Source organism: Panulirus ornatus, chromosome 42 (genome assembly GCF_036320965.1).
Source record: "Panulirus ornatus isolate Po-2019 chromosome 42, ASM3632096v1, whole genome shotgun sequence".
Lineage (NCBI taxonomy): Eukaryota > Metazoa > Arthropoda > Malacostraca > Decapoda > Palinuridae > Panulirus > Panulirus ornatus.
The window spans coordinates 19,458,860-19,486,139 of NC_092265.1; the positions used below are offsets into that span (position 1 = coordinate 19,458,860).

General features: G+C 40.6%; 2 protein-coding genes across 2 annotated transcripts in view; one reads left to right on the forward strand and one right to left on the reverse strand.

The window, feature by feature from the left end:
- LOC139762011 (protein O-linked-mannose beta-1,2-N-acetylglucosaminyltransferase 1-like) overlaps positions 1-24,451 on the reverse strand; it is an 80,627-nt gene extending 56,176 nt beyond the window's left edge. The window contains exons 1-7 of the mRNA XM_071686793.1: positions 24,092-24,451; positions 9,941-10,155; positions 9,304-9,510; positions 6,558-6,780; positions 6,026-6,165; positions 5,664-5,877; positions 654-777 (exon numbers count right to left, since the gene is read on the reverse strand). Of these exons, the coding sequence (XP_071542894.1) occupies positions 654-777; positions 5,664-5,877; positions 6,026-6,165; positions 6,558-6,780; positions 9,304-9,510; positions 9,941-10,155; positions 24,092-24,212 (1,244 nt within the window). The 5' untranslated portion in view covers positions 24,213-24,451. The remainder of the gene's footprint in view (positions 1-653; positions 778-5,663; positions 5,878-6,025; positions 6,166-6,557; positions 6,781-9,303; positions 9,511-9,940; positions 10,156-24,091) is intronic.
- Positions 1-27,280, forward strand: part of LOC139762050 (uncharacterized) — a 385,663-nt gene that overhangs the window by 166,532 nt on the left and 191,851 nt on the right. The window lies entirely within an intron of this gene.

Here is a 27,280-nt window from a genome sequence, read left to right on the forward strand (position 1 = left end):
TCGCTAATGCGGGAAATGGCGAATAGTTTGAAAAAGAAAAAAAAAAAAATATATATATATATATATATATATACACACACACACATATATATATATATATATATATATATATATATATATATATATTTTTTTTTTTTTTTTTTTTTTTTTTTTTTCTTTCATACTATTTGCCATTTCCCGCGTTAGCGAGGTAGCGTTAAGAACAGAGAACTGGGCCTTAGAGGGAATATCCTCACCTGACCCCCTTCTCTGTTCCTTCTTTTGGAAAATTAAAAGAAACAAGAAAGGGGAGGATTTCCAGCCCCCCGCTCCCTCCCCTTTTAGTCGCCTTCTACGACACGCAGGTAATACGTGGGAAGTATTCTTTCTTCCCTATCCCCAGGGATAATATATATATATATATATATATATATATATATATATATATATATATATATATATATATATATATATATATATATATATATATATATATATATATATATATATATATATATATATATAACCAGAGACGTTTGGATGTGAAGAAACGGGAGTTTTCCAAGTTGGATCATTGACATCATACGACACACTGCATAAACCAGTTCGGTAATGACTTTGAATTGTCGTCTGTAAGTTCGGGATTCAGGATAAAATGTAGTTATGGTACTTACGGAATAATGTCTGGTGCCAGCTGGAGATCATCCTCCAAGATGATGGCGAGGTTGGCTTCGGGGTAAACCTCGAACACCTTCATGAGGGAGAATTTAATGTGTTCGTTGATTCTTGCAGATGACCCTGTCAGACACAGCGGAACCATCAGTTAATGTATTCCGCTAATAATCGTGCGTTCGTACATGTGTGTGTGTGTGCGCATGCGCATGTATTTGTGTTGGTATTTGCCTGTGTGATGGCCGATAGCGCTTTACTTATCTTTGTGTATAGATTCAGAACGTTTCTTTCTGGGGTTCCACAGCTAATAAACAAACTTGCACTGCATGTTCACAACCTTGTTGATTGCTGAGGTTTTCCCAACATGATTTCTGACACTTCTCGTGCACAATCTAATTCATCCTCAGGTGTTGTTGATCTGCGTATCCTCCGAAAACTGGCTTAGACTTTGACAGTGTGGCAGGCGAGGGACTGAGGTGTTGTCATCGTCTTCCCTTATTACTTCCTCTACTACGGGCAGATCAGGGATATTTCTCAGTTGAATTCTCTTTATTCTGGCACCATTCTTGTTTCCTTGTGTTGAACATTCTTCAGCATTTATATGCATGAGTGAGCGAGCTATTCAAACTGCTGAAGTATAATTTGAATAGGATCAAACGTGATCATTAAATGTTTTCGATGAACTGTATGATGATATCAACACTGAGCAAACCAGCATTTCGCCTCTTGCAATTATCTTAACGTTGTGATCTTTTTTGTTAAGCTCGGCAACATGTCAGTATTAAATTGCTCCCATTGGTCGGTTTTCGTAATTTGTTACTAGGTATTTGGGAATCAAAGTCAGGTCTGTTCTCACACTTTCCATTTTTTGTTATATGTCTATAATCCTACCACACAATATTATGAGTTTCTGATCTCTTGCTCTGCTGCAGAGAGCCTCACAAGGACCCAGTGATATGTGGGTGTTTGAATTCCTCTGTATTGTTTGGATTTGTTTTGGCTGAATATTCAGTAGCCGTTAGTCTGACTGCATCTGCATTCAGTTTAGGTCCTTGTAACACGTTACATTCTGTTTGAATGAGTACCACATTATATTGGACTGGTATTATGAAGAAATATATTTAGGTGGTTAATTTTTCTGATATCTTATTTGCTTAAAATACAGAATACTTTTGACGTGTCTTTGGTCGCCTTTTGCTCACTCCTGGATCCATGGAAGGTCATCGATCCGCCTTAGGAGTCTTTTGCCTGCCAAGAAATCCAGTTTCTTTAATAACTAACTGTCGGGTGATGTCAATATCTTCTGGTACTCCAAGAGCATATTTCAACCACATTTCTTCTTCCTTTTTCAGCAAGGTCGTACTCACTCTTTACGAAGTCTAGATGAATCAGTGTGAACGGCGTCTTCCCGCTGGACACATGTGTGTCTTAATTACGTCGGTTATCTTTTGCCATTACTCATGTAAACGAGATACTGATTATGCTTCGGTCATGTAGAGTCCTTGTTGTTAGTTATAGCAGCCAGTAATCTAGCACAGTAGTCCTATCTCGTGTCTTGAAATTATGGCCTGACATTTGCTCCTTTTCACTTCCTTGGCGTTGCTCCTCCTTCCATGGGGCTCCTAAGTGAGGCCTCAAATGGCTTGTCGGAGTGTGCTTGCCTCTCCTTGAGTATATAGGGTGACAATTCACGAGGGCCATATGCCTTATATACTTCAAGTCTTCATAGCATTCCTATATATTTTCTCGACATTTTCAGTGCATTCCATGATCGCTTCATCCCAGATCATTAGTACTGAGGATAATGTGTCCAACATAGTGAATAAACGTTGAATCTTAACATACAGCTTTTTACACACATTTTCTGTTTCATCTTCCATGCTCGCTGAGTACTTCAGTCTGATTAATAGTTAGTTTAGAGTTTGCTCCTGATTAATCTATGGAACAGTTTTGGATCAATATTTGCCTTATTCAAATTTTTCAACAAGTTTTTTTCGTCCTCCTTAAACTGTACTACACTTATATATCATTCTCTTGTACCTTTGAAAGTCTTCCTGGTTGTTGTGTTCTCTGTACTTCTACATAGCAGGTGTCTGTATTGCTATGCCCTCCGTATCTTCTACATAGCAGGAGTCTGTATTGTTATGCCCTCCGTATATTCTACATAGCAGGTGTCTGCTGTGTTGTTGTGCCCTCCGTATCTTCTACATACCAGGTGTCTGTGTTGCTATGCCCTCCGTATCTTCTACATAGAAGGAGTCTGTTTTCCATAGCTCTTTGTCATCTGTTGAGCTATATCTTCTTTTCACTGTTTGAGGCTTGCTCTCCCTTACCTGCCCATATACTGACACCTTCATTACAGATTTCACAGATCCTCTCAAGATCATTTCATACTCTTATTGTGGAATTCAGTTTCTCCGTTCTTGTTCCTTAAGAAATTGTTTACCTTTGCTTAATTACCTTCCAAGTATATCCTGCTGGTTGTGTGTGTGTGTGTGTGTGTGTGTGTGTGTGTGTGTGTGTGTGTGTGGTATGGGAGGGGGGTGTCTCCGTCTTTATGCTTAGTATATATGTATGTATATTTGTGTATATGGTTACAATAGAACGTAATAACATTTTTGTGTATTTGTGTGCATGCTTACAAGCATTGGTGCGTGTGTGTGTGTGTGTGTGTGTGTGTGTGTGTGTGTGTGTGTGTGTGTGTGTGTGTGTGTGTGTGAGTGGTATTGGAGGGGGTGTCTCCGTCTTTATGCTTAGTATATATGTATGTATATTTGTGTATATGGTTACAATAGAACGTAATAACATTTTTATGTATTTGTGTGCATGCTTACAAGCATTGGTGCGTGTGTGTGTGTGTGTGTGTGTGTGTGTGTGTGTGTGTGTGTGTGTGTGTGTGTGTGTGTGTGTGAGTGGTATTGGAGGGGGTGCCTCCGTCTTTATGCTCAGTATATATGTATGTATATATGTGTATATGGTTACAATAGAACGTAATAACATTTTTGTGTATTTGTGTGCATGCTTACAAGCATTGGTGTGTGTGTGTGTGTGTGTGTGTATGGGTTCACGTGTGTGCATATCTACAAGCATTGGCGTATGTATGTGTATGCATGCATGTGTGTGCATGCTTCTTTGTGTATATATATATATATATATATATATATATATATATATATATATATATATATATATATATATATATATATATATATATATATATATAAATATACATATATATATATATATATATACAGTGGAATTTATTAAAAAAGGGGGTGACTGTATTGTTGACTGGTTGGTAAGGTTATTTAATGTATGTATGACTCATGGTGAGGTGCCTGAGGATTGGCGGAATGCGTGCATAGTGCCATTGTACAAAGGCAAAGGGGATGAGAGTGAGTGCTCAAATTACAGAGGTATAAGTTTGTTGAGTATTCCTGGCAAATTATATGGGAGGGTATTGATTGAGAGGGTGAAGGCATGTACAGAGCATCAGATTGGGGAAGAGCAGTGTGGTTTCAGAAGTGGTAGAGGATGTGTGGATCAGGTGTTTGCTTTGAAGAATGTATGTGAGAAATACTTAGAAAAGCAAATGGATTTGTATGTAGCATTTATGGATCTGGAGAAGGCATATGATAGAGTTGATAGAGATGCTCTGTGGAAGGTATTACGAATATATGGTGTGGGAGGAAAGTTGTTAGAAGCAGTGAAAAGTTTTTATCGAGGATGTAAGGCATGTGTACGTATAGGAAGAGAGGAAAGTGATTGGTTCTCAGTGAATGTAGGTTTGCGGCAGGGGTGTGTGATGTCTCCATGGTTGTTTAATTTGTTTATGGATGGGGTTGTTAGGGAGGTGAATGCAAGAGTTTTGGAAAGAGGGGCAAGTATGAAGTCTGTTGGGGATGAGAGAGCTTGGGAAGTGAGTCAGTTGTTGTTTTCTGATGATACAGCGCTGGTGGCTGATTCATGTGAGAAACTGCAGAAGCTGGTGACTGAGTTTGGTAAAGTGTGTGAAAGAAGAAAGTTAAGAGTAAATGTGAATAAGAGCAAGGTTATTAGGTACAGTAGGGTTGAGGGTCAATTCAATTGGGAGGTGAGTTTGAATGGAGAAAAACTGGAGGAAGTAAAGTGTTTTAGATATCTGGGAGTGGATCTGGCAGCGGATGGAACCATGGAAGCGGAAGTGGATCATAGGGTGGGGGAGGGGGCGAAAATACTGGGAGCCTTGAAGAATGTGTGGAAGTCGAGAACATTATCTCGTAAAGCAAAAATGGGTATGTTTGAAGGAATAGTGGTTCCAACAATGTTGTATGGTTGCGAGGCGTGGACTATGGATAGAGTTGTGCGCAGGAGGATGGATGTGCTGGAAATGAGATGTTTGAGGACAATGTGTGGTGTGAGGTGGTTTGATCGAGTAAGTAACGTAAGGGTAAGAGAGATGTGTGGAAATAAAAAAAGCGTGGTTGAGAGAGCAGAAGAGGGCGTTTTGAAATGGTTTGGTCACATGGAGAGAATGAGTGAGGAAAGATTGACCAAGAGGATATATGTGTCGGAGGTGGAGGGAACGAGGAGAAGAGGGAGACCAAATTGGAGGTGGAAAGATGGAGTGAAAAAGATTTTGTGTGATCGGGGCCTGAACATGCAGGAGGGTGAAAGGAGGGCAAAGAATAGAGTGAATTGGAGCGATGTGGTATACCGGGGTTGACGTGCTGTCAGTGGATTGAATCAAGGCATGTGTATGGGGGTGGGTTGGGCCATTTCTTTCGTCTGTTTCCTTGCGCTACCTCGCAAACGCGGGAGACAGCGACAAAGCAAAAAAAAAAAAAAAAATATATATATATATATATATATATATATATATATATATATATATATATATATATATATATATATATATATTTATGTGTGTGCATGCTTCTTTGTGTGTATATATATACATTTGTGTGTGTGTGTATGTATGTTTTTCGTGTGCATGTGTACGTGAGTCATACAAGCACAACTCTGCTACTGACCGAGGGGCGCGGGGTTATGGTGCTCTACCACGGGCAAGTTGAGGAGGGTGGCCAGTGCTCGAGCCTCAGGGTTCCGGCCGTCCACGAAGATGGTGATGGGCGTGAGGGTACCGCCGGGGCTGGACCACAGCTGACCCACCTGACGCAGGACGTGGGGCAGCCGGTGAGCTGTCGCTATGGCCACGGGAATCACCTCCTCCACCTGGTACTCAAACTGATCCCCAACACAATAGTCTTAAATGTACTATAGTACTGATGTAGCAGTACGCCATACATGTAGGTGTACGTGGCAGACAAATCATACTATCAAAGTGGAAGAAGAGTTTAGGATCGTGATGTAAGGGAGAGTAAAATGATCTTACGATGTTGTGTGATGGTAGAGGTGACCAGGGTGGGTCATCACCGTGATGACAACTGCAGAAGTTACCGTAGCCGTCATAAGTCTCACAGAAGATGGCGCGCTCCTCCATACCCGCTCTCTCGTACCACCCACACCGCCGCTCTGAGGATATTTCTAGTTTTGCTTTTTAGGCGCGTGTAATCAACACAAGTAAAGCTCTATTAGAAATGTCAACCTACCAGAGAACAGACTAAATGAATGTTTCTAATAGGACGGAATCAGACTTCGAATAGAATAACAAAGACAGTGATTAAGTATTAAGTAAAAGTTTTCTCATATTCATCTTACTTCTCATGAAATCAAAAGTGAATTGCAGGGTTCTAACGTGGACCCGGTGCTTTGGTTTTGATCTGACACTTCACTTAAGTTTTAATCTGGCTTCTTTGTAGGCGGAAGGCAACATGGTTTAGAAGTTTTTTGGCTCATCCTTGATCGAGCACTTTACTCTCGACCTAAAACATTGCGGAACAACTTGATATACAAAAGTTACTCACCCTGTGTGAGCGGGACCATCAGCTGGAGGCTGGCGGGAGGTGCACCACTGGCCTCAAGACCTTGGCTGTGGTGGGTAGTGACCAAGACCTCATGCAAAACGCGCTCGCCTTTGTTCGCCACCAAACACCACGCTTCATCCATTGCCAGACGGTTGACGAAGTGAGAACCCAGGGCGAGCAGCTGCTCCACCACCTGTTGCCCCAGGAACTTGGTGAACTCTGGCTGAGGTAGCGTCATGGGAAAAAGGAAAACTTTAACAGTTATAACTCTCTGGATCTCGTCTTACCTTAATATAACACACACAATGTTATCCTTGCCGCTCCAGTGTTCTACATTGTTTGGAGAGATGGAGTATATTTCTCAGACATAATCAGTAGAAAGCGCCTCTCAATTTCTGTCCTTCAGGAATTAGAGAATATAGATCTCTCAGGATCCATGCATTTGTGTGTGTCTTTTGTAAATAAGTTGACGTTTCTGTTACATCTCTCTCAATCCTTGTCTAACATGTGCGAAGCTCTGCATGATAATCACCCGATCATTACCAAATGCGCAAAGAGACGACCTTTGAACACAACGATAGAGCTCTTGAAGTCCTTGTTCTGACCCTTTATCAATCAGGCTACCACACCAAGAGTCGTACCGTCGTGCTCAAAGGCAGTATATCCCAAACTTAAGGTCGCACCGTCATGCCTGAGGTTTTAATTACGAATGTGCGCTACGGTGTGCATGTAGGAGTGGAACTAGCATTGTTGAGCTTGTTGGACTTTTAATCATGTATTCCTCATTTTCTATACAGCTGATATTCAGGGATAATTTATCTAGAAGAAAGGATTTCTTCAGAAGAGCAGATAGCATACGTGAGGAACACATGCGTCTCTGGTAATTCCATTCAGCGAAGTGTATACATCTATCCAGGCTTTGGTGCCTAGCCGTCTCCAATGGCTGAATTCGCTGGATTTTGATCCAGTCTGATGATACAAATTGGTTTGTTCACATTTGCTTCATCTGAAGATTAAGCTGTCACACATTCTTACCTACACATCAACTAAACCACAACTTCAGATCTTTGTTTTAATATGTTGGATTTATCATCTACACTTACTTTGTCAGGTTGTTCTGTTGAGCAAACCTCCTCATCACAAGGTCGGAAATGTGTGCATGTGTTCGTAAATCCCAAACAGGCGTTTCTCGTTACCAAATATGCTAAAATTCCGTTGAATTTTCAACAAAATAATTCGTGTCATTTCATGTGACTCTCATCCGTTTGTTCATGTGTGCTAAACTCTTCCACTTATTGTATTAATGATCTGACCTTCATCTACGCGTCCATTCATGCTATGTCGGATTTGGTTCAAAACTTGCTCACGGTGCTCTGCTGGGACGCCGCCACTGTTTCCCAGCGACTGCAAATGTCTGTCATAAGACTGCTGACGTCAGTCATATGACGTCATGTGATGTGATGACGTGTGATGTTGTGAATACTGATATAACAGTGTAATATGTCAGATGATTTACATCTTGTAGACGTATGGTGATATGTGATCACGGAATGAAACAAAGGTTTACCGTATTCATTGGGGGCATTAGACTGTAAATGTATACTTTGATATGTGTTAACGTGAAGGGTCTGGGAGGGTCTGGGAAGTGAGTCAGTTGTTTACTGATGATACAGCACTGGTGGCTGATTCTATGAGAAACTACAGGTGACTGAGTTTGGAAGCGTGTTTGAAAGGAGGAAGTTGAGAGTAAATATGAATTAAAAAAAGGGCATTAGGTTCAGCGGGGTTAAGGGACAAGTTAGCTGGGGTGTGAGTTTGAATGGAGAAAAATGGGAGGAAGTGAAGTGTTTGAGATACCAGGGGTGGACATGGCAGCTAATGGAAGCGTGGGATCAGAAGTGAGTCGTAAGGTGAGTGAGGGGGCGAAGGCACTGGAAGCATTCAGAGAATGTGTGGAAACAGATCGTTATTTGGGAGGAAATAATAGTTTCCAATAATTCCATATGGATGCGAGGCATAGGCTATAGAGGATTTCGTGCGGAGGAAGGTGGATGTTTTGGAAATTAACTGTTTGCGGACAATAAGTGGAGTGAGGCAGTTTGATCGAGTAAGCAATGAAAGGGTAAGAGAAATGTGTGGTAATAAAAAGAATGTGGCTTAGAGAGCAGAAGAGGGAGTGTTGAAATGGTTTGGACATATGGAGAGAGTGAGTGAGGAAAGATTGACAAAATGGATATATGTGGCAGAAGTGAGAGGCAGAATAAGAAGGAAAGACCAAATTAGAGATGGAAGGAGGTAATGGAAAAGGTTTTGAGCGATGGGGGCCTGAACATGCAGTAGGCTTAAAGCTTACGCAGGATAGAGTGAATTGGAACGATGTGGTATACAGGGGTCGACGTGCTGTCGGTGGACTGAACCAGGGTATGCGAAGCGGCTGGGTTAAAGAACAATGGAAAGGTCTGTGGGGCCTGGATGTGGTTAGGGAGCTGTGGTTTTGGTACGTTGCACTCGACAGCTAGAGAATGTAAGTGAGCGAATGTGTCCTTTTTTCGTCTGTTGCACTCGCTACCTCTTTAGTGCAGGAAATGTGTGTGTGTGTGTGTGTGTGTGTGTGTGTGTGTGTGTGTGTGTGTGTGTGTGTGTGTGTGTAGTGTGTGTGTGGGGGGGGGGGGGATGGTCGTGCATGATGAATATCTGGATGAAACAGTAGATGTCTGATGAAGGAAATGAGAAGTGTGATACTTACTGTGGCCAGCAGGAGCAGGAGCCGGCCGTCCCTCGCATCCTGGAGCGCCTGACTCAGCTGTCTGTTGTTCTCTGGCTGCCACGTCAGGTAGGTGGCCGCCCTCATCACCTTACCTGACCTCTCATGTAGGGTCAGCAGGTGTACCCCAGCGTGGAGGCGAACCGTCTTGCCTTCCCACTCAAGGGTCTTGTTCTCCAGCCTGTACACCTGTGCGGGAAGGGTCAGTTACACTCAGCAATTTGTTTTCCTACGTAATTGATTTCATTTTTGACTTCCTGTGGATTTATTTACTAACACGAAGATTGATGTCTGTTGGCAGGCAGGTGGATTATCAGAAGTTGATTTCATGCTTGGGGATTAATTTGAGGTCGTGTTGATCCTGTTGCAGTATTCCCTCTTATCTATAGGGTGTATTTATGTTACATATCTCTGGGAAATATTTAGACTGAGTAAATATTTAGACTGAGTGGAGATCTAATTAACCCCTTGAGCATGACGGTGTTATTCTAGAACATGGTGACTTGACCTTTGACCTAACCCGCAAGAATCGAGTTAGAAGCTCAGGTATTTTAGCGCCGAGGTCAAGATGGTCAATACCTATGTCGACACTTGGTGGGTAAGTGTGTTCCTGACTCACTTGTACACCGTCCAGCCAGACAGTCACCCCAGAAGGCCCTAGTGTTGCCTCCACCAGCAGTGTTGATGATGTACCGTCGGCCTGTAGCTGATGATCTGCTCTGCCTTGTGAGGAGGACCTCTGGCCTTCTGCCTCCTTTAACGGTGACCTGGTGGATGGCTGATCTGAAGTCGTGACCCATGGTGGGGACCGGGCGTGACGCAACACCGTGGGGACTGGGGAAAGTTAAAATGGTTGTCAGTTTTAAAAATATGCCTTCCAGGATATTTTTCACTAACCTGATGGTATTCTTAGCACAATGTTCCACCTTCCAGCTAAACAATACTTGTTCATTCATATATCTTTGTTCTTTTTGTTCATTTCTAACTATCCGAGAATGAAGGAACGGACTTTGGTGAAAGAGATTCATTTTGAGAATGTCTGGAGGCACATGCATGGAAGATGTACAAGAAAATAAGTGTTTCTTGTCTTTGAGTACTTTGTAACGTTGACAACAGCAAAAATGAGAAAATTACAGACATAAGATATGAAACTGAAAATGAAGCAGTTAACGAAATGTTGAAAGAGTCGTTCCCTTTAGATTGGACGTTGTAGGTACTGGAAGGTATTACGAGGACGATAAGTAAAGAATATATCTAGATCCTTGGCTCGAATTCATAAAAGATAAAGAACTCTATAGCAGAACCAGCAGATACTGGCACCGTCATATACAAGCGTTTACAATGTGCAATACAGGATAAAGCCTCGATCATTCTGGAGCATTTCAATCGTCTAGACATCAACTGGCAAACTGTCTCAGGTGTAGAGAGTGAATCTGCTGGACTTATCAACGATGTCGAAGACGAGATTTTCTCTGCCAAACCGTCGCCGAGCCGACGAGGGAAGCTGACGTGCTTGATTTAGTTCTTGCATCCCAGGAGTTCTTGATAACTAATACCCGTATTGGTAAACGTCTACTAATACCCGTATTGGTGAACATCTACTAATACCCGTATTGGTGAACATCTACTAATACCCGTATTGGTGAACATCTACTAATACCCGTATTGGTGAACATCTACTAATACCCGTATTGGTGAACATCTACTAATACCCGTATTGGTGAACATCTACTAATACCCGTACTAATACCCGTATTGGTGAACATCTACTAATACCCGTATTGGTGAACATCTACTAATACCCGTATTGGTGAACATCTACTAATACCCGTATTGGTGAACATCTAGTCATTTGTGACCATAACGTGTTGAGGTTTGATGTGAATATCATAAACAACTCCCCTAAAACCAGTACTATTACACCTAACTTTAAAAGGACGTTTTTTCATGGGCTGCGCGACGCATTAGTCTCACCCTTGTTAGTTCATGCCCATAGGAATTATGGGGTAGTTTTAAGCGTCATTTTATACATCATCGAGTCACAGTCATTCCCAAGCACGGCAGAAACAATAAAACCAACAACAAGCCTGAATGATACACCCAAGATATTGCAAGAGCTATTGTATGGCGCAGTAAATAAACTCTATAAGAGATCTTATATTGCGACGTAATATAACACAATCAGAAGTCAAGTGAAAGCTCTTATCAAAAATGCCAACAGAGAAAACGAAGTGAGTATTGCAAGAGATACTAATAGGGATCCTAAAAGATTTTATAGATACATCAATCATGAGAAACATATAAGGTGTGGAAAAGGATCCTTAGCAAACGAGAATGGGGAACCCACTGTGGACGATAAGAGCATAGTAACAACCTTGAATAAAGGTTTTTCGGTTCTGTTTTTACGCTAGAAAGCAACGACACGAATTCTGAAACGGTGATGAATACCACTCACACGATACAAGAATTTATTGTCACAGTTAGAGAAGTATTAATACAGATAAATAAGTTGAAGCCTATTGAAAGAAAGCCTAAATCCTGACCATTTCTATCCAAGAGTGATTAAAAGCGTCAAACACGAAATTGCCTGACCGTTAACCCAGATTTTCAATAAACTACGCTATGAAGGAATAGTCCAACAGGACTGGAAACCGACGGACGTCACTACTGTGTTCAAAAAGGGAAGCCACTAATTGCCTGGTAATTACTGTCTTATCAACCTCACACATCAATTATACGTAAACTTCTGGAGTCGATTATTTGAGATAAATTCGTAGCCTATCTGGAACAACAGACTGATCAATAATACACAACATGGTTTTAGAAGACGCAGATCATGCCTTACAAACCTCCTTGAATTTTGTCATACCCACGACAAGACAAAAGTGGTAAATGTAGTATTTCTGGACAAAGTTCCCCACCTTAAATTGATGCACAAAGCTCAGGCCTTGGGGACTACTGGTTGCATAGGAGTCTCCCAAGGAGCCTTACTTGGGCATTTACTTTTCATCATTTATATTGACGATATTAACGTAGGGTGAATAGCCTAGTTTCTAAACCTGCAGATGACACAAAGATCTGCAGTGGCACATTAGATAAAGAAGAGAGGCGGCTAGAATTACATGAGGATCTAGATAAAATGTCTGAACGTTCTAGTCAATGGCAAATGTCATTTAACGTCAATAAATGGCACTTGTTGCAAGTAGGAAACCTAGAAAAAAATTGATTACGAACTGACGGGCTTCAAGATAAAGGAATCCCTTAGTGTGAGAGATATATGGGTCATTGTCTCCAATAACCTCAAATTTTCCCAGCACTGGAATAAAGCCGCCAAGAAATCAAATAGGATGTTAGGATTTATAAACAGAAATCGTACATATAAAAGCAAAGATGTGATATTGCTACCATACTTAAGTCTAGTTAGACTACACCTCAAATATGCAGAGTAGTTTTGGGCCTCCCACTTAAGTAAGGACATTTTTGAATTGGAAGCAGTGCAACGAAGAGCAACTAAAGTGATTCCATCCTTGCGTAACAAACCATATGAGGAGAAACTGCGAGATTGAGAATTGTTCTCCTTAAGCAAGAAGCGCCTCCGGGGCAAATTAAGAGAATGTGTCAAAATAAAGGATTCAATAACATTGATATTGATCATTTCTTTACAGCACCGCCAGCATTACCAACAAGAGGAATTGGATTAGAACCTAGAGGTCACCGAGTTAATCTGAACTGTACGAAATATCGTTTTTCTCAACGATTTTATTGATGTATGGAATAAGTTCCCAGAATATGTTGCTCAGAGTAACACCCTGACATCTTAATCACTATTTATCACTCTCCGGTACTGAATAATTCATTTGATAGTCATCATAACGCAGTGGTATATCATGCTGCGCTCTCAACCACTGATCTCTCCCTGGCCATGTTGCGGTATCATACTAACATTGATTAACCCACGTCACCTGCTTTGAGAGAGTAATATGAGAATTACTGTATCATTCTTCAACATCAGCGGCATTATAGACATGGTAATTGGAGAGGCTGGACCTGGGGTTTATCCTTGGTTTCACCTTTATAACAGAAAGTGAAGGGATGCATGTCGTTGGTCATGTGATGCATGACATATTCATGTTCATTCTACCTTAGGACTTTCATATAGCAATTTCCTTCAGGCTTATCAATCCTGCAAGGTATTTCTTCTACCTGTTTTCTTGATGGCGTGTTGCCGGAGGGAGTGGAGGGTGGGGAGAGAACCTTTGCCTTGCTATCATTTTCTTCTACTACTTACAAGTTTTATTTTTTTTTTTTCTAAGCGTTACAGCCCCACCACCTCAATTGGACCTTTCGTATGTGTGGTCTGTGTATCTATGTAACTCTCTCTCTCTCTCTCTCTCTCTCTCTCTCTCTCTCTCTCTCTCTCTCTCTCTCTCTCTCTCTCTCTCTCTCTCTCGTTTTAGACGGTACGGGCAACTGAATCCCTAATTGAGGTCTTCTCATCACCGCTATATATATATATTCATTTTATCGAATCTATGCGCTCGACCTCGGGCTGTATATATATATATATATATATATATATATATATATATATATATATATATATATATATATATATATATATATATATATATATACATATATATATATATATATATATATATATATATATATATATATTTTTTTTTTTTCATACTATCTGCCATTTCCCGAGTTAGCGAGGTAGCGTTAAGAACAGAGAACTGGGTCTTAGAGGGAATATCCTCACCTGACCCCCTTCTCTGTTCCTTCTTTTGGAAAATTAAAAAAAAAAAAACAAGAGAGGGGAGGATTTCCAGCCACCCGCTCCCTCCCCTTTTAGTCGCCTTCTACGACACGCAGGGAATACGTGGGAAGTATTCTTTCTCCCCTATCCACAGGGATATATATATATATATATATATATATTATTTTTTTTATTTTTATTATACTTTGTCGCTGTCTCCCGCGTTTGCGAGGTAGCGCAAGGAAACAGACGAAAGAAATGGCCCAACCCCTCCCCATACACATGTATATACATACGTCCACACACGCAAATATACATACCTACACAGCTTTCCATAGCTTACCCCAGACGCTTCACATGCCTTGATTCAATCCACTGACAGCACGTCAACCCCGGTATACCACATCGCTCCAATTCACTCTATTCCTTACCCTCCTTTCACCCTCCTGCATGTTCAGGCCCCGATCACACAAAATCTTTTTCACTCCATCTTTCCACCTCCAATTTGGTCTCCCTCTTCTCCTTGTTCCCTCCACCTCCGACACATATATCCTCTTGGTCAATCTTTCCTCACTCATCCTCTCCATGTGCCCAAACCACTTCAAAACACCCTCTTCTGCTCTCTCAACCACGCTCTTTTTATTTCCACACATCTCTCTTACCCTTACGTTACTCACTCGATCAAACCACCTCACACCACACATTGTCCTCAAACATCTCATTTCCAGCACATCCATCCTCCTGCGCACAACTCTATCCATAGCCCACGCCTCGCAACCATACAACATTGTTGGAACCACTATTCCTTCAAACATACCCATTTTTGCTTTCCGAGATAATGTTCTCGACTTCCACACATTCTTCAAGGCCCCCAGAATTTTCGCCCCCTCCCCCACCCTATGATCCACTTCCGCTTCCATGGTTCCATCCGCTGCCAGATCCACTCCCCGATATCTAAAACACTTCACTTCCTCCAGTTTTTCTCCATTCAAACTCACCTCCCAATTGACTTGACCCTCAACCCTACTGTACCTAATAACCTTGCTCTTATTCACATTTACTCTTAACTTTCTTCTTCCACACACTTTACCAAACTCAGTCACCAGCTTCTGCAGTTTCTCACATGAATCAGCCACCAGCGCTGTATCATCAGCGAACAACAACTGACTCACTTCCCAAGCTCTCTCATCCCCAACAGACTTCATACTTGTCCCTCTTTCCAAAGCTCTTGCATTTACCTCCCTAACAACCCCATCCATAAACAAATTAAACAACCATGGAGACATCACACACCCCTGCCGCAAACCTACATTCACTGAGAACCAATCACTTTCCTCTCTTCCTACACGTACACATGCCTTACATCCTCGATAAAAACTTTTCACTGCTTCTAACAACTTTCCTCCCACACCATATATTCTTAATACCTTCCACAGAGCATCTCTATCAACTCTATCATATGCCTTCTCCAGATCCATAAACAGGAGTTGTGGGAGTATGTGATAGAGTGTAAGAAAGTAAATTCTCGATTAATATGGGTAAAACTGAAAGTTGATGGAGAGAGGTGGGTGATTATTGGTGCATATGCACCTGGGCATGAGAAGAAAGATCAAGAGAGCCAAGTGTTTTGGGAGCAGCTGAATGAGTGTGTTAGTGGTTTTGATGCACGAGACCGGGTTATAGTGATGGGTGATTTGAATGCAAAGGTGAGTAATGTGGCAGTTGAGGGAATAATTGGTATACATGGGGTGTTCAGTGTTGTAAATGGAAATGGTGAAGAGCTTGTAGATTTATGTGCTGAAAAAGGACTGATGATTGGGAATACCTGGTTTAAAAAGCGAGATATACATAAGTATACTTATGTAAGTAGGAGAGATGGCCAGAGAGCGTTATTGGATTACGTGTTAATTGACAGGCGTGCGAAAGAGAGACTTTTGGATGTTAATGTGCTGAGAGGTGCAACTGGAGGGATGTCTGATCATTATCTTGTGGAGGCTAAGGTGAAGATTTGTATGGGTTTTCAGAAAAGAAGAGTGAATGTTGGGGTGAAGAGGGTGGTGAGAGTAAGTGAGCTTGAGAAGGAGACCTGTGTGTGGAAGTACCAGGAGAGACTGAGTACAGAATGGAAAAAGGTGAGAACAATGGAAGTAAGGGGAGTGGGGGAGGAATGGGATGTATTTAGGGAATCAGTGATTGATTGCGCAAAAGATGCTTGTGGCATGAGAAGAGTGGGAGGTGGGTTGATTAGAAAGGGTAGTGAGTGGTGGGATGAAGAAGTAAGAGTATTAGTGAAAGAGAAGAGAGAGGCATTTGGACGATTTTTGCAGGGAAAAAATGAAATTGAGTGGGAGATGTATAAAAGAAAGAGACAGGAGGTCAAGAGAAAGGTGCAAGAGGTGAAAAAAAGGGCAAATGAGAGTTGGGGTGAGAGAGTATCATTAAATTTTAGGGAGAATAAAAAGATGTTCTGGAAGGAGGTAAATAAAGTGCGTAAGACAAGGGAGCAAATGGGAACTTCAGTGAAGGGCGCAAATGGGGAGGTGATAACAAGTAGTGGTGATGTGAGAAGGAGATGGAGTGAGTATTTTGAAGGTTTGTTGAATGTGTTTGATGATAGAGTGGCAGATATAGGGTGCTTTGGTCGAGGTGGTGTGCAAAGTGAGAGGGTTAGGGAAAATGATTTGGTAAACAGAGAAGAGGTAGTGAAAGCTTTGCGGAAGATGAAAGCCGGCAATGCAGCAGGTTTGGATGGTATTGCAGTGGAATTTATTAAAAAAGGGGGTGACTGTATTGTTGACTGGTTGTAAGGTTATTTAATGTATGTATGACTCATGGTGAGGTGCCTGAGGATTGGCGGAATGCGTGCATAGTGCCTTTGTACAAAGGCAAAGGGGATAAGAGTGAGTGCTCAAATTACAGAGGTATAAGTTTGTTGAGTATTCCTGGTAAATTATATGGGAGGGGGGGGTTTATTTGAGAGGGGAAGGCAGTACAGAGCATCAGATTGGGGAAAGCATGTGGTTTCAGAATTTGAGGAGTGTGGATCAGGTTTTGCTTTTTAAAATGTATGGAAAAACAGAAAAGCAAATGGGTTTTTATTACATTTTTGGATATAAAATATTATATATATATATATAAATATATATTAAAAAATATATATTATATATATAAAATATATATATATATATATTTCCATGGTTTACCCCAGACGCTTCACATGCCTTGATTCAATCCACTGACAGCACGTCAACCCTGTATACCACATCGCTCCAATTCACTCTATTCCTTGCCCTCCTTTCACCCTCCTGCATGTTCAGGCCCCGATCACACAAAATCTTTTTCACTCCATCTTTCCACCTCCAATTTGGTCTCCCTCTTCTCCTCGTTCCCTCCTCCTCCGACACATATATCCTCTTGGTCAATCTTTCCTCACTCATTCTCTCCATGTGACCAAACCATTTCAAAACACCCTCTTCTGCTCTCTCAACCACGCTCTTTTTATTTCCACACATCTCTCTTACCCTTACGTTACTTACTCGATCAAACCACCTCACACCACACATTTTCCTCAAACATCTCATTTCCAGCACGTCCATCCTCCTGCGCACAACTCTATCCATAGCCCACGCCTCGCAACCATACAACATTGTTGGAACCACTATTCCTTCAAACATACCCATTTTTGCTTTCCGAGATAATGTTCTCGACTTCCACACATTTTTCAAGGCTCCCAAAATTTTCGCCCCCTCCCCCACCCTATGATCCACTTCCGCTTCCATGGTTCCATCCGCTGACAGATCCACTCCCAGATATATATATATATATATATATATATATATATATATATATATATATATATATATATATATATATATATATATATATATAAATATATATATATATATATATATATATATGTATATAAATATATATATATATATACATATATATATATATATATATATATATATATATATATATATATATATATATATATATATATATATATATATATATTATCCCTGGGGATAGGGGAGAAAGAATACTTCCCACGTATTCCCTGTGTGTCGTAGAAGGCGACTAAAAGGGGAGGGAGCGGGGAGCTGGAAATCCTCCCCTCTTGTTTTTTTTTAATTTTCCAAAAGAAGGAACAAAGAAGGGGGCCAGGTGAGGATATTCCCTCAGAGGTCCAGTCCTCTGTTCTTAACGCTACCTTATTAACGCGGAAAATGGCGAATAGTTTGAAAGAAAAAGAAATATATATATATATATATATATATATATATATATATATATATATATATATATATATATATATATATATATATATATATATATATATATATATAATGTTGGAAAGGATCACAATTTTGCGCGTGATCAAGTATATTCCTAAAAGTCCACGGGGAAAATGAAACACGATGAGTTCCCAAGTGCACTTTCGTGTATTAATCGAATTATCAGGAAAGACACAAGAGAGAAATATAACAGTCAGTTGATATACAACGAAGAGACGGAGCTAGGACGCCATTTGGTAAACCATGGGGTAAACAATGGAAAGTTTTGTGGGGCCTGGATGTGGAAAGTGGGCTGTTGTTTTCGGCGCATTACACATGACAGCTGGAGACTGAGTGTGAACGAATGTGGCCTTTGTTGTCTTTTCCTAGCGATACCTCGCGCGCGAGGGGGGGAAGGGGGGGAGACATTTCATGTGTGGCGGGGTGGCGACGAAATGGATGAAGGCAGTAAGTATGAATATTCACATGTGTGTATATGTATATGTCTGTGTATGTATATGTATGTATACGTTGAAATGTGTGGGCGTTTATGTATATACATGTGTATGTGGGTAGTTGGGCCATTCTAACGTCTGTTTCCCTGCGCAACGTTAGCGACAAAGTATAATAAGAAATAATAAATGATATATATATATATATATATATATATATATATATATATATATATATATATATATATATATATATATATTATCCCTGGGGATAGGGGATTAAGAATACTTCCCACGTATTCCCTGCGTGTCGTAGAAGGCGACTAAAAGGGGAGGGAGCGGGGGGCTGGAAATCCTCCCCTCTCGGTTTTTTTTTTTTTTTTTTTCAAAAGAAGGAACAGAGAATTGGGTCAGGTGAGGGTATTCCCTCAAAGGCCCAGTCCTCTGTTCTTAACGCTACCTCGCTAATGCGGGAAATGGCGAATAGTTTGAAAAAAAAATAAAATATATATATATATATATATATATATATATATATATATATATATATATATATATATATATATATATATATATATATATATATATATCTTTTTTTTTTAAAGGGAAACGGAAGAAGGAGTCACGCGGGGGGGTGCTCATCCTCCTCGAAGGCTCAGATTGGGGTGTCTAAATGTGTGTGTATGTAACCAAGATGAGAAGAAAGGAGAGATAGGTAGTATGTTGGAGGAAAGAACCTAGATGTTCTGGCTCTGAGTGAAATGAAGCTCAAGGGTAAAGGGAAAGAGTGGTTTGGGAATGTCTTGGGAGTAAAGTCAGGGGTTGGTGAGAGGACAAGAGCTAAGGAAGGAGTAACAATACTCCTGAAGCAGGACTTGTGGGAGTATGTGATAGAGTGTAAGAAAGTAAACTCTAGATTGATGTGGGCAAAACAGAAAGTGGATGGAGAGAGATGGGTGATTATTGGTGCATATGCACCTAGGGCATGAGAAGAAAGGATCTTGAGAGGCAAGCGTTCTGGGAGCAGCTGAGTGAGTGTGTTAGTAGTTTTGATGCACGAGACCGGGTTATAGCGATGGGTGATTTGAATGAAAAGTGAGTAATGTGGCAGTTGAGGGAATAATTGGTGTACATGGGGTGTTCAGTGTTGTAAATGGAAATGGTGAAGAGCTTGCAGATTTGTGCGCTGAAAGAAGACTGGTGATTGGGAATACCTGGTTTAAAAAGAGATGTACGTAAGTGTGCGTATGTGAGTAGGAGAGATAGTCAAAGGGCATTATTAGAGTACCTCTTAATTGATATGCGTGTAAAAGAGAGACTTTTGGATGTTAATGTACTGAGAGGGGTAGCTGGAGGGATGTCTCATCATTATCTTGTGGAGGCGAAGGTGAAGATTTGTCGAGGCTTTCAGAAAAGAAGATAGAATGTTGGTGAGAAGACAGTGGTTAGAGTAAGTGAGCTTGGAAAGGAGACTTGTGTGAGGAAGTATCAGAAGAGGTTGAGGGTAGAATGGCAAAAAGTGAGAGCAAATAACGTAAGGGGAGTGGGTAAGGAATGGGATGTATTTAGGGAAGCAGTGATGGCTTGCGCAAAAGATGCATGTGGTATGAGAAAGGTGGGAGGTGGGCAGAATAGAAAAGGTAGCGAGTGGTGGGATGAAGAAGTAAGATTGTTAGTGAAAGAGAGAAAGAGAAAACTGAGGCGTTTGGACGATATTTGCAGGGAAGTAGTACAAATGACTTGGAGATGCATAAAAGAAAGCGGCAAGAGGTCAAGAGAAAGGTGAAAGGGATAACCAATACCGTGATGGCGTTGTGCGCAGAATACGTCAGTGTATCAGAAAACAGAGGCAAGAGAACGGGACTAGTAGCGGTCAGCGCTCGCTTATAAAGTGTCACATGGGCGACGAGATGTCCGACCGAGTTTTGCGACTTTGAAATACTTGAAAATAAGATGGTAATATAAGTGAATTATGGTTGAATGCAGCAAAAGTTGCATCACCCGAGATTGAGCAGAGGTTCGTATTGAGTTGATTTTGGCGGTCTGAGCAAGTTTAGTGACTCAGGCAAACTGTCAGATCTTCTGGGGGGAACAGAAGAGGGGAAAAAATATATGCCTTTTTATTTGGCGAGGCTGGTAGTAATCTTATTACTTCCATTATTATATGGTAGGGAAAACCAAGTTGTTGGTAGCAATAGAATCAATAGTTAACAGTGAAAACTGATGATATGTTCCGAGACTGGCTGAAGTAAAGTGTGAGGAAATTAGACGCAAAATGGATCAAGTAAGGATTGGGGAGAATCAGATAAGGATTCGTATTGGATGTGGATGATTTAGGTCGTTTATTGACGTGCGACAATGTCTATTCCACTGAGGTCAAGTTAGGTAGTTCTGGAGAGAGAACAAAAGTAAGATGAAAGAAATGAGCTTGCTTTTTACAAGGGACGTACACACAGTGAGAAGGTGTTTGGTCTTAGAATTGTTTGGAACACCTGAAGAAGGTGCTTCGAGTTGTTTTGATTGGTGGTTCTAGAATGACGTTGTCGGTCTTAATGACCCTGGCATTTGATAGGTCTAAAACTGAAAGAACCGACCAATCTTGTGTTTTTGTAAGACAATATTGTGTGATGGTGGAGGAGTTTTCAAGGCTTGTGTTCTGAATCAGTATCTATATAGCGGGAGGCGAGTGGCTTGTGGGGTATACACTCATACCTAGATACAGAATTAAGAGACTTGATGTTTGTCAACACCTATGAGCTACTTATACACTCCTTATATGCACCGTCGTTGTTCACAAGGGCGGATCGTTTTTACACTTGTGCTTTTGACATTCATATGGAGGAAGTGCGGAAAAGTTGTGGCTCCATGAGAAGAAATTCTGCAAAAAATATGAGTTCTTTGCGGCACCATTACCTCCCCCCCCCTCCTCGGAGGTGCTCAGAAATTGAAAAACAAGGTATTAAAACGCGCATTTATAGAAAAAGTCTAAACCTGAAAGTTTAAGTGGCATATGGATACTTTTATATAAATGAAATTAAACAGAATATTTCTGAAATCTGGAAGTAATTGAACGACAGAAAATTAAATATATATCATTTTTACTACAAATACCACCTATCTGATAATAAATCGCTAAAAATTTAATTACAATATTTTCATCCATAGGTGCTATGATACTGATGGTTTAGATATATCTGAATATTGCTAGAAATTTCAGACAAATATTTCAACAACTGACGTAATCCATGAACGATGAAAGATCTAGATTATTTCTCCCATAATCGCAATATCTAGTATTTATCCCAACTGAAGTAGTTTCCAATTTAATGGTTGTAGTGAACGTGGTTCAAGCACAGAACATTATTTCCTCAGAAACTAGCCAATTATGTGCGCTTTATCCGCATGCCTCATGTCGATCAAATGACCAATGAGTTATGGCTAGGATTTCATTGGCCCAACCAGCAGAAGGATAGCTCATCTCTCACTCACATTTGAGTGCTCTTAGAGGAATGGTGTCATACGTTTATTTTCATCAGTTGAATGGTAAGCCGCAGCACTAGGCTAGCAACTAAGTGCGCTATATTTGGTCAACCAGAACAACTGAAACAACGTGTTTTACCAACATATGAAGTTTGACAAACGCATGCCAGTTAGAGCAGAGTAAATCATTACTCTCTACTTCAAAATAACCTACATTTTCAGGTACTTATGATGCAGCTACTAACTTCGTTATGGAAATCTGGCATCAGTATCAATTCCTATTGTATCAAAAAAGCGTATTAAAGATATGATCAATGACTATCACAAAATATAAGAGACTTTTATATCATTATAGAGATGGAAAAGACACTGCCTCGTAGTGAATTTCAATGAATTTCAGAACCATTCAAAAGCGCTCTTTGATATTGCTGCTTGTAAATGTCCAGATTTGAGTTCTTGTAATTGTCCAACTACAAAGAAAGTTCTTTGTGGCAGAACAGACGTATCACACAGGGCAACTGCAACTATTTCCAGTTCACTACTGTTGGACATAGGTGAAATGGACGAAAGCAATACTAATTTAGTTATTGACAGAAGCAAAATTCGCCGTGAAAGGCAAAAAACATTCAGTGAAAGTCAACAGTGCAGTGAGATGGACACAACTAATCCTTTTGCTATTTACTTTGATGAGCGCAAGGACGAAATAACTGTCACAGAACTAAAAACCATCAAATTTTCAAAAATCGTTGTAAAGGAAGAGCATATTCGTCTTCTACAAGAGCCAGAATCAAAATTTATCACCCATGTTACTCCGAATGCCGGTAATGGCGGTGATATTGATAAGGAATGCAATGTTTTCATATTTCATCAGATGATGATCTAACATATTTGATATCAAGTGGGTGCGATGACTGCTGTAAATACAGGCCCAAAACAATGGAGTAATAACACATCTAGAACAAAATATTGGCATGTCATTGGAATGGTTTACTTGTCAGCTTCATGCTAAATGAATTTCATCGAAGGCATCTGCTGATCATAACCATGGATGGTAATACAAGTGGACCAATTGGATTTACAGAAGTTGGCAAACAGTTACCAGACTGTGAGAAAATTACAGTTGATATAAATTTCAAGGCTATCGAATCAGAAGATATTTATCTTGATATTCATCAAGCAATTTCTCAAGGTACAGTGGATGATGCACAATCACATCGCAATCCAGGGAAAATATTCACCGTGGTTGACAAGAGCGAATCGAGTTCTACGTCTCTATGCTACAACATCTGAGCCTTCAAATACTTTGCAAATACTAACTGAATTCATAGTGAAAGTTTATGCACCTATGTGGTTCAAGATAAAGTGCAAACATCCTTTAAATGTGGTCCTCAACATTTGCACGAAACCATTGTCTGTTGTCGTCCCTTCGCAAGCAAGATCAAGCAGACTTTGAACCCTCTTATTCAGAGAAATGCATTATTCGGGCACCCTGAGATCATTGGAGAAGAGTATTGCGGGCAAGAAATAAAAGAGAGACAGTGTTAGACTTTAAAATCCCGCTATTGATTTCATTGCAAAAGAATATTGATGTTACAGAGACCCCTTTATTATTTCATCGAAAATGAAATAATCTCGTACATCATCAAGAGTGGTATTCTCATTGAAAATGATTATTTCAGTATGCCATGCCACATATTTTTTGCAGATTTTTTCCCATGGAACCACAACTTCTCTGCCTTACCCTCACATGAATATCAAAACAGTGGAGCGTGCCGCATGCTGGCTAGGCTAATACGTACCCTTGGTGGCGGCGTGAGAGCCGCCGTGCAGGTCCACATTTAGCACAAGTCTGGAGCCGGTGTGGCAGACATAGAGCGAGGCGGCCAGGAGCAACACTCGTCGTGCCCTCCTCAGCTGCATCCTGGCGGTGTCGTACAATCTCGTAACTGTGTCGCTGCCAAACGTATATGTTGTTGCTGGAGCCTCAGCCCCTGTGGTGAATTGGCATATGTAGTATCCTTATCGATATGTATATATTATGCCGTATTTTTGTATATTACACCGACTACAGGAATGTCTTCCATTCACTGCTGTAATAGTAGAATTAAGACAAGGATTTAAGTCTTTAGTATTACATAAATTCTTTACTGCAACTTTTTGTTTGGTTTGATATTCTACTGAGAGTTTTGTAATGCCATCATAAAACGAATCAGTCTTGTAAACTCCGAAAAAGTCCTTATTTTGATATGCTTTGCTTACGTCAATATCTTATTGAAAGAAAAAAAAATATCAAGCTTAAATTGATTTTCTATATTATCTTTAGCTTTTTGAATATCATTAAACCAAGACTGGATTAATTTGTGTTCGTGAGTCATACTGTAGGACACAACTATGATTTCACGAAGTGGTCTGCGTGCCACATTGTTTCAATTGTCACCTTGTGTCTGTCGGTATCATTTCATAACTTGTCATTACTATTCTATAAATATGACGATACAATTCTTGACGTGTAAAGATGAAGGTTAGAGTATATGCCGATCATACCCAAGGGCGTATCGTCCTGCTTATAATAAGGTCGTAGCGTCGTGTTAACGGGCCGTACCGTCGTACTCAAGGAATTATCATTCAACAGAGCACATTAGGTCTATGAGTGAGGTAATTACATATGATCATCACATTCTGTAACGAGAAGCTCATCTTTCTAATATTCAACTTACGAAGGCTAACGCACTGACAGTAGTGGTGCTCAGTACCATTTTACCGACCTAAGTGACTTGAACTTACGTATTTCAAATGTAGGACAACATTTCTAAACTTATGAGATCACGTTAGCCTGGCTATAGCTGTTGATCCGTTGTGGTATAATTTACAACTATCACCACCAGCACAGATCTCACACATCCATTACTCTCTCTGAGTCTTTAATTTCTAGTATTTCACAGATCACAAAATACGTAACATTGACCAAGTGTCTGAGTTGTTGAATGACAGTTTCTCTCGTATGGGGTACCGTCACACATCAGTTTATGGTGATTTTTGCTTTTTTCACAAAAGTACAATTTCAGTCACATGAAAACGTGATATATGTCAACTTCAGTATTTCCGTATTCACTTTTACTATCATACTTGTAAATACAAGTATGACAGCTGTTGGTCGTGGATTACGCGTTCGTATTTGCCGGCACACCTTACGTCAAAGTACATTACTGGGAACATGAGCTAGTCATTGTTGACACACGCGGTAATGACGTCACACCAATGTATGGTACCAGTTGAATCACATTGCATAACACGTTCACCTCACACCCGTTACCACCCGCTCAGGGAGACTAGATACTACTTGAGTATGTATGTAATAGTTAACCTCTGCTGACAAGGAAGAACTTTCTCGAAATCATGCATAGGTTATCACACGGCAAAATATATTTAAATCTCTTGATTTCTGATAATGTTTGTGTTTATCTTAACAATGTGAATTTCATCAGCCGATACGCTCAGTTAACAATGCCAAGTGTACTTTTTTTGTTCGGCTTGGAAAACGGTTAATACAATGAAGAAGCAAAACCATACATATCTTAGTGTGTAAAGAGTATCTAGAACATTCATACAAAAATAGTTGAAAAAGTTTTCCATGTTTTACTTCAAGAAGCAGCGATCATTTTCCATGATGGCTGGCATCACTGACTGTCCACGTAGCATCGCCTCCGGACACAGAGCAACGCACCCACTTCCCCCACTGTTAATCCCTTCTTGCCCTCAGCTCGCGGTTCTCGCAAGGTTTCCTGGAGGGATCATACCACTAGTGGTTACAGCTACGTGTACTTACACGCACTTACACGCAACTGTAAATCAGGTACGCTTAGGCTGCTTTCGGACGCAGCGACTTTCCGCTGGCCGCCTTGTACACTATGCCTATGGGTGTTTATGTATGCTTTCACACGCTTCGACCACGGCAACATGCCGTGTACAGGATAAGGCCACCCTTTCAAAACAGCACGGCGCCCGGCTTGTGTACTGTTTCGATCTCCCTGATAACGGAGGACATTGATGGCGATATTGATGTGGAACTGCTAATCAGCCAGGTGCAAGACACGCCGGTTATCTGGGATAAAAGCCTAGAACGATACAAGGCAAGGAGGAACACCACGTAGCAGCATCTCCAGCAGGATGTGTGCAGTACAATGTACACTCAGTTTGAGTCTGAGTGATGAAGCAAATAAGTATGGTGAGTACGGTGATATTTGTATTTGTGAGTTTAACAATGTTCAGTAAATAAGTACGGTGAGTACATTAATATTTGTTTTTCATTCGTGAGTTTAACAATGAGTTTGTAGCCATAGTGCAAATAAAGAATAGAATTTCAAAGTTTTTTTTTTATTCTTACCTGATTGCTACAGCAATTTGGTGAGATGGCATCTCTCATCTTGCTCCTCTGCTTGAAAAGTCGGGGGCTCAATCGATTCAGCTACTCATCGAAACTTGCTTTTGACATCTTAAAGTAATTGAAAAACTTTTTTTCGTCACTTCTTAACCCTTAGTACAAGATGACTAAACACCCAATTACTGGTCTCGCAAGATTTAAAGTATGATTCCACTCTCTGACACATGAATATCTTTTGTTTTTTAGATACAGATGAAACATTTTGTTTTTGTTTTTTAGACGGAACATCTTTTTTTTAGATACAGATGCAACAGAATTCTTTTTATTTTGTTTTTCTAGATACAGATGGAACTTTTTTTTCTCTGAGATACAGATGGTACAAATACAGCCAATGTTCGTGAGCCTCCAAGACGACTGACGGGCAGTGACGGCTGTCTGGAGTCCGCGGCGCCGTGCCTCGGACAGCGGAAAGTCGATGCGTCTGAGAGCGGCCTTACCCTGATGGCGTAATGACCTTGAGGCCAGGTCGTACTCCTGAGTGGGAGGGTCATACAAACGCGCACCGCATCCATGATCCACGTGTGAGCTACGGACATTAGGTCGTCCT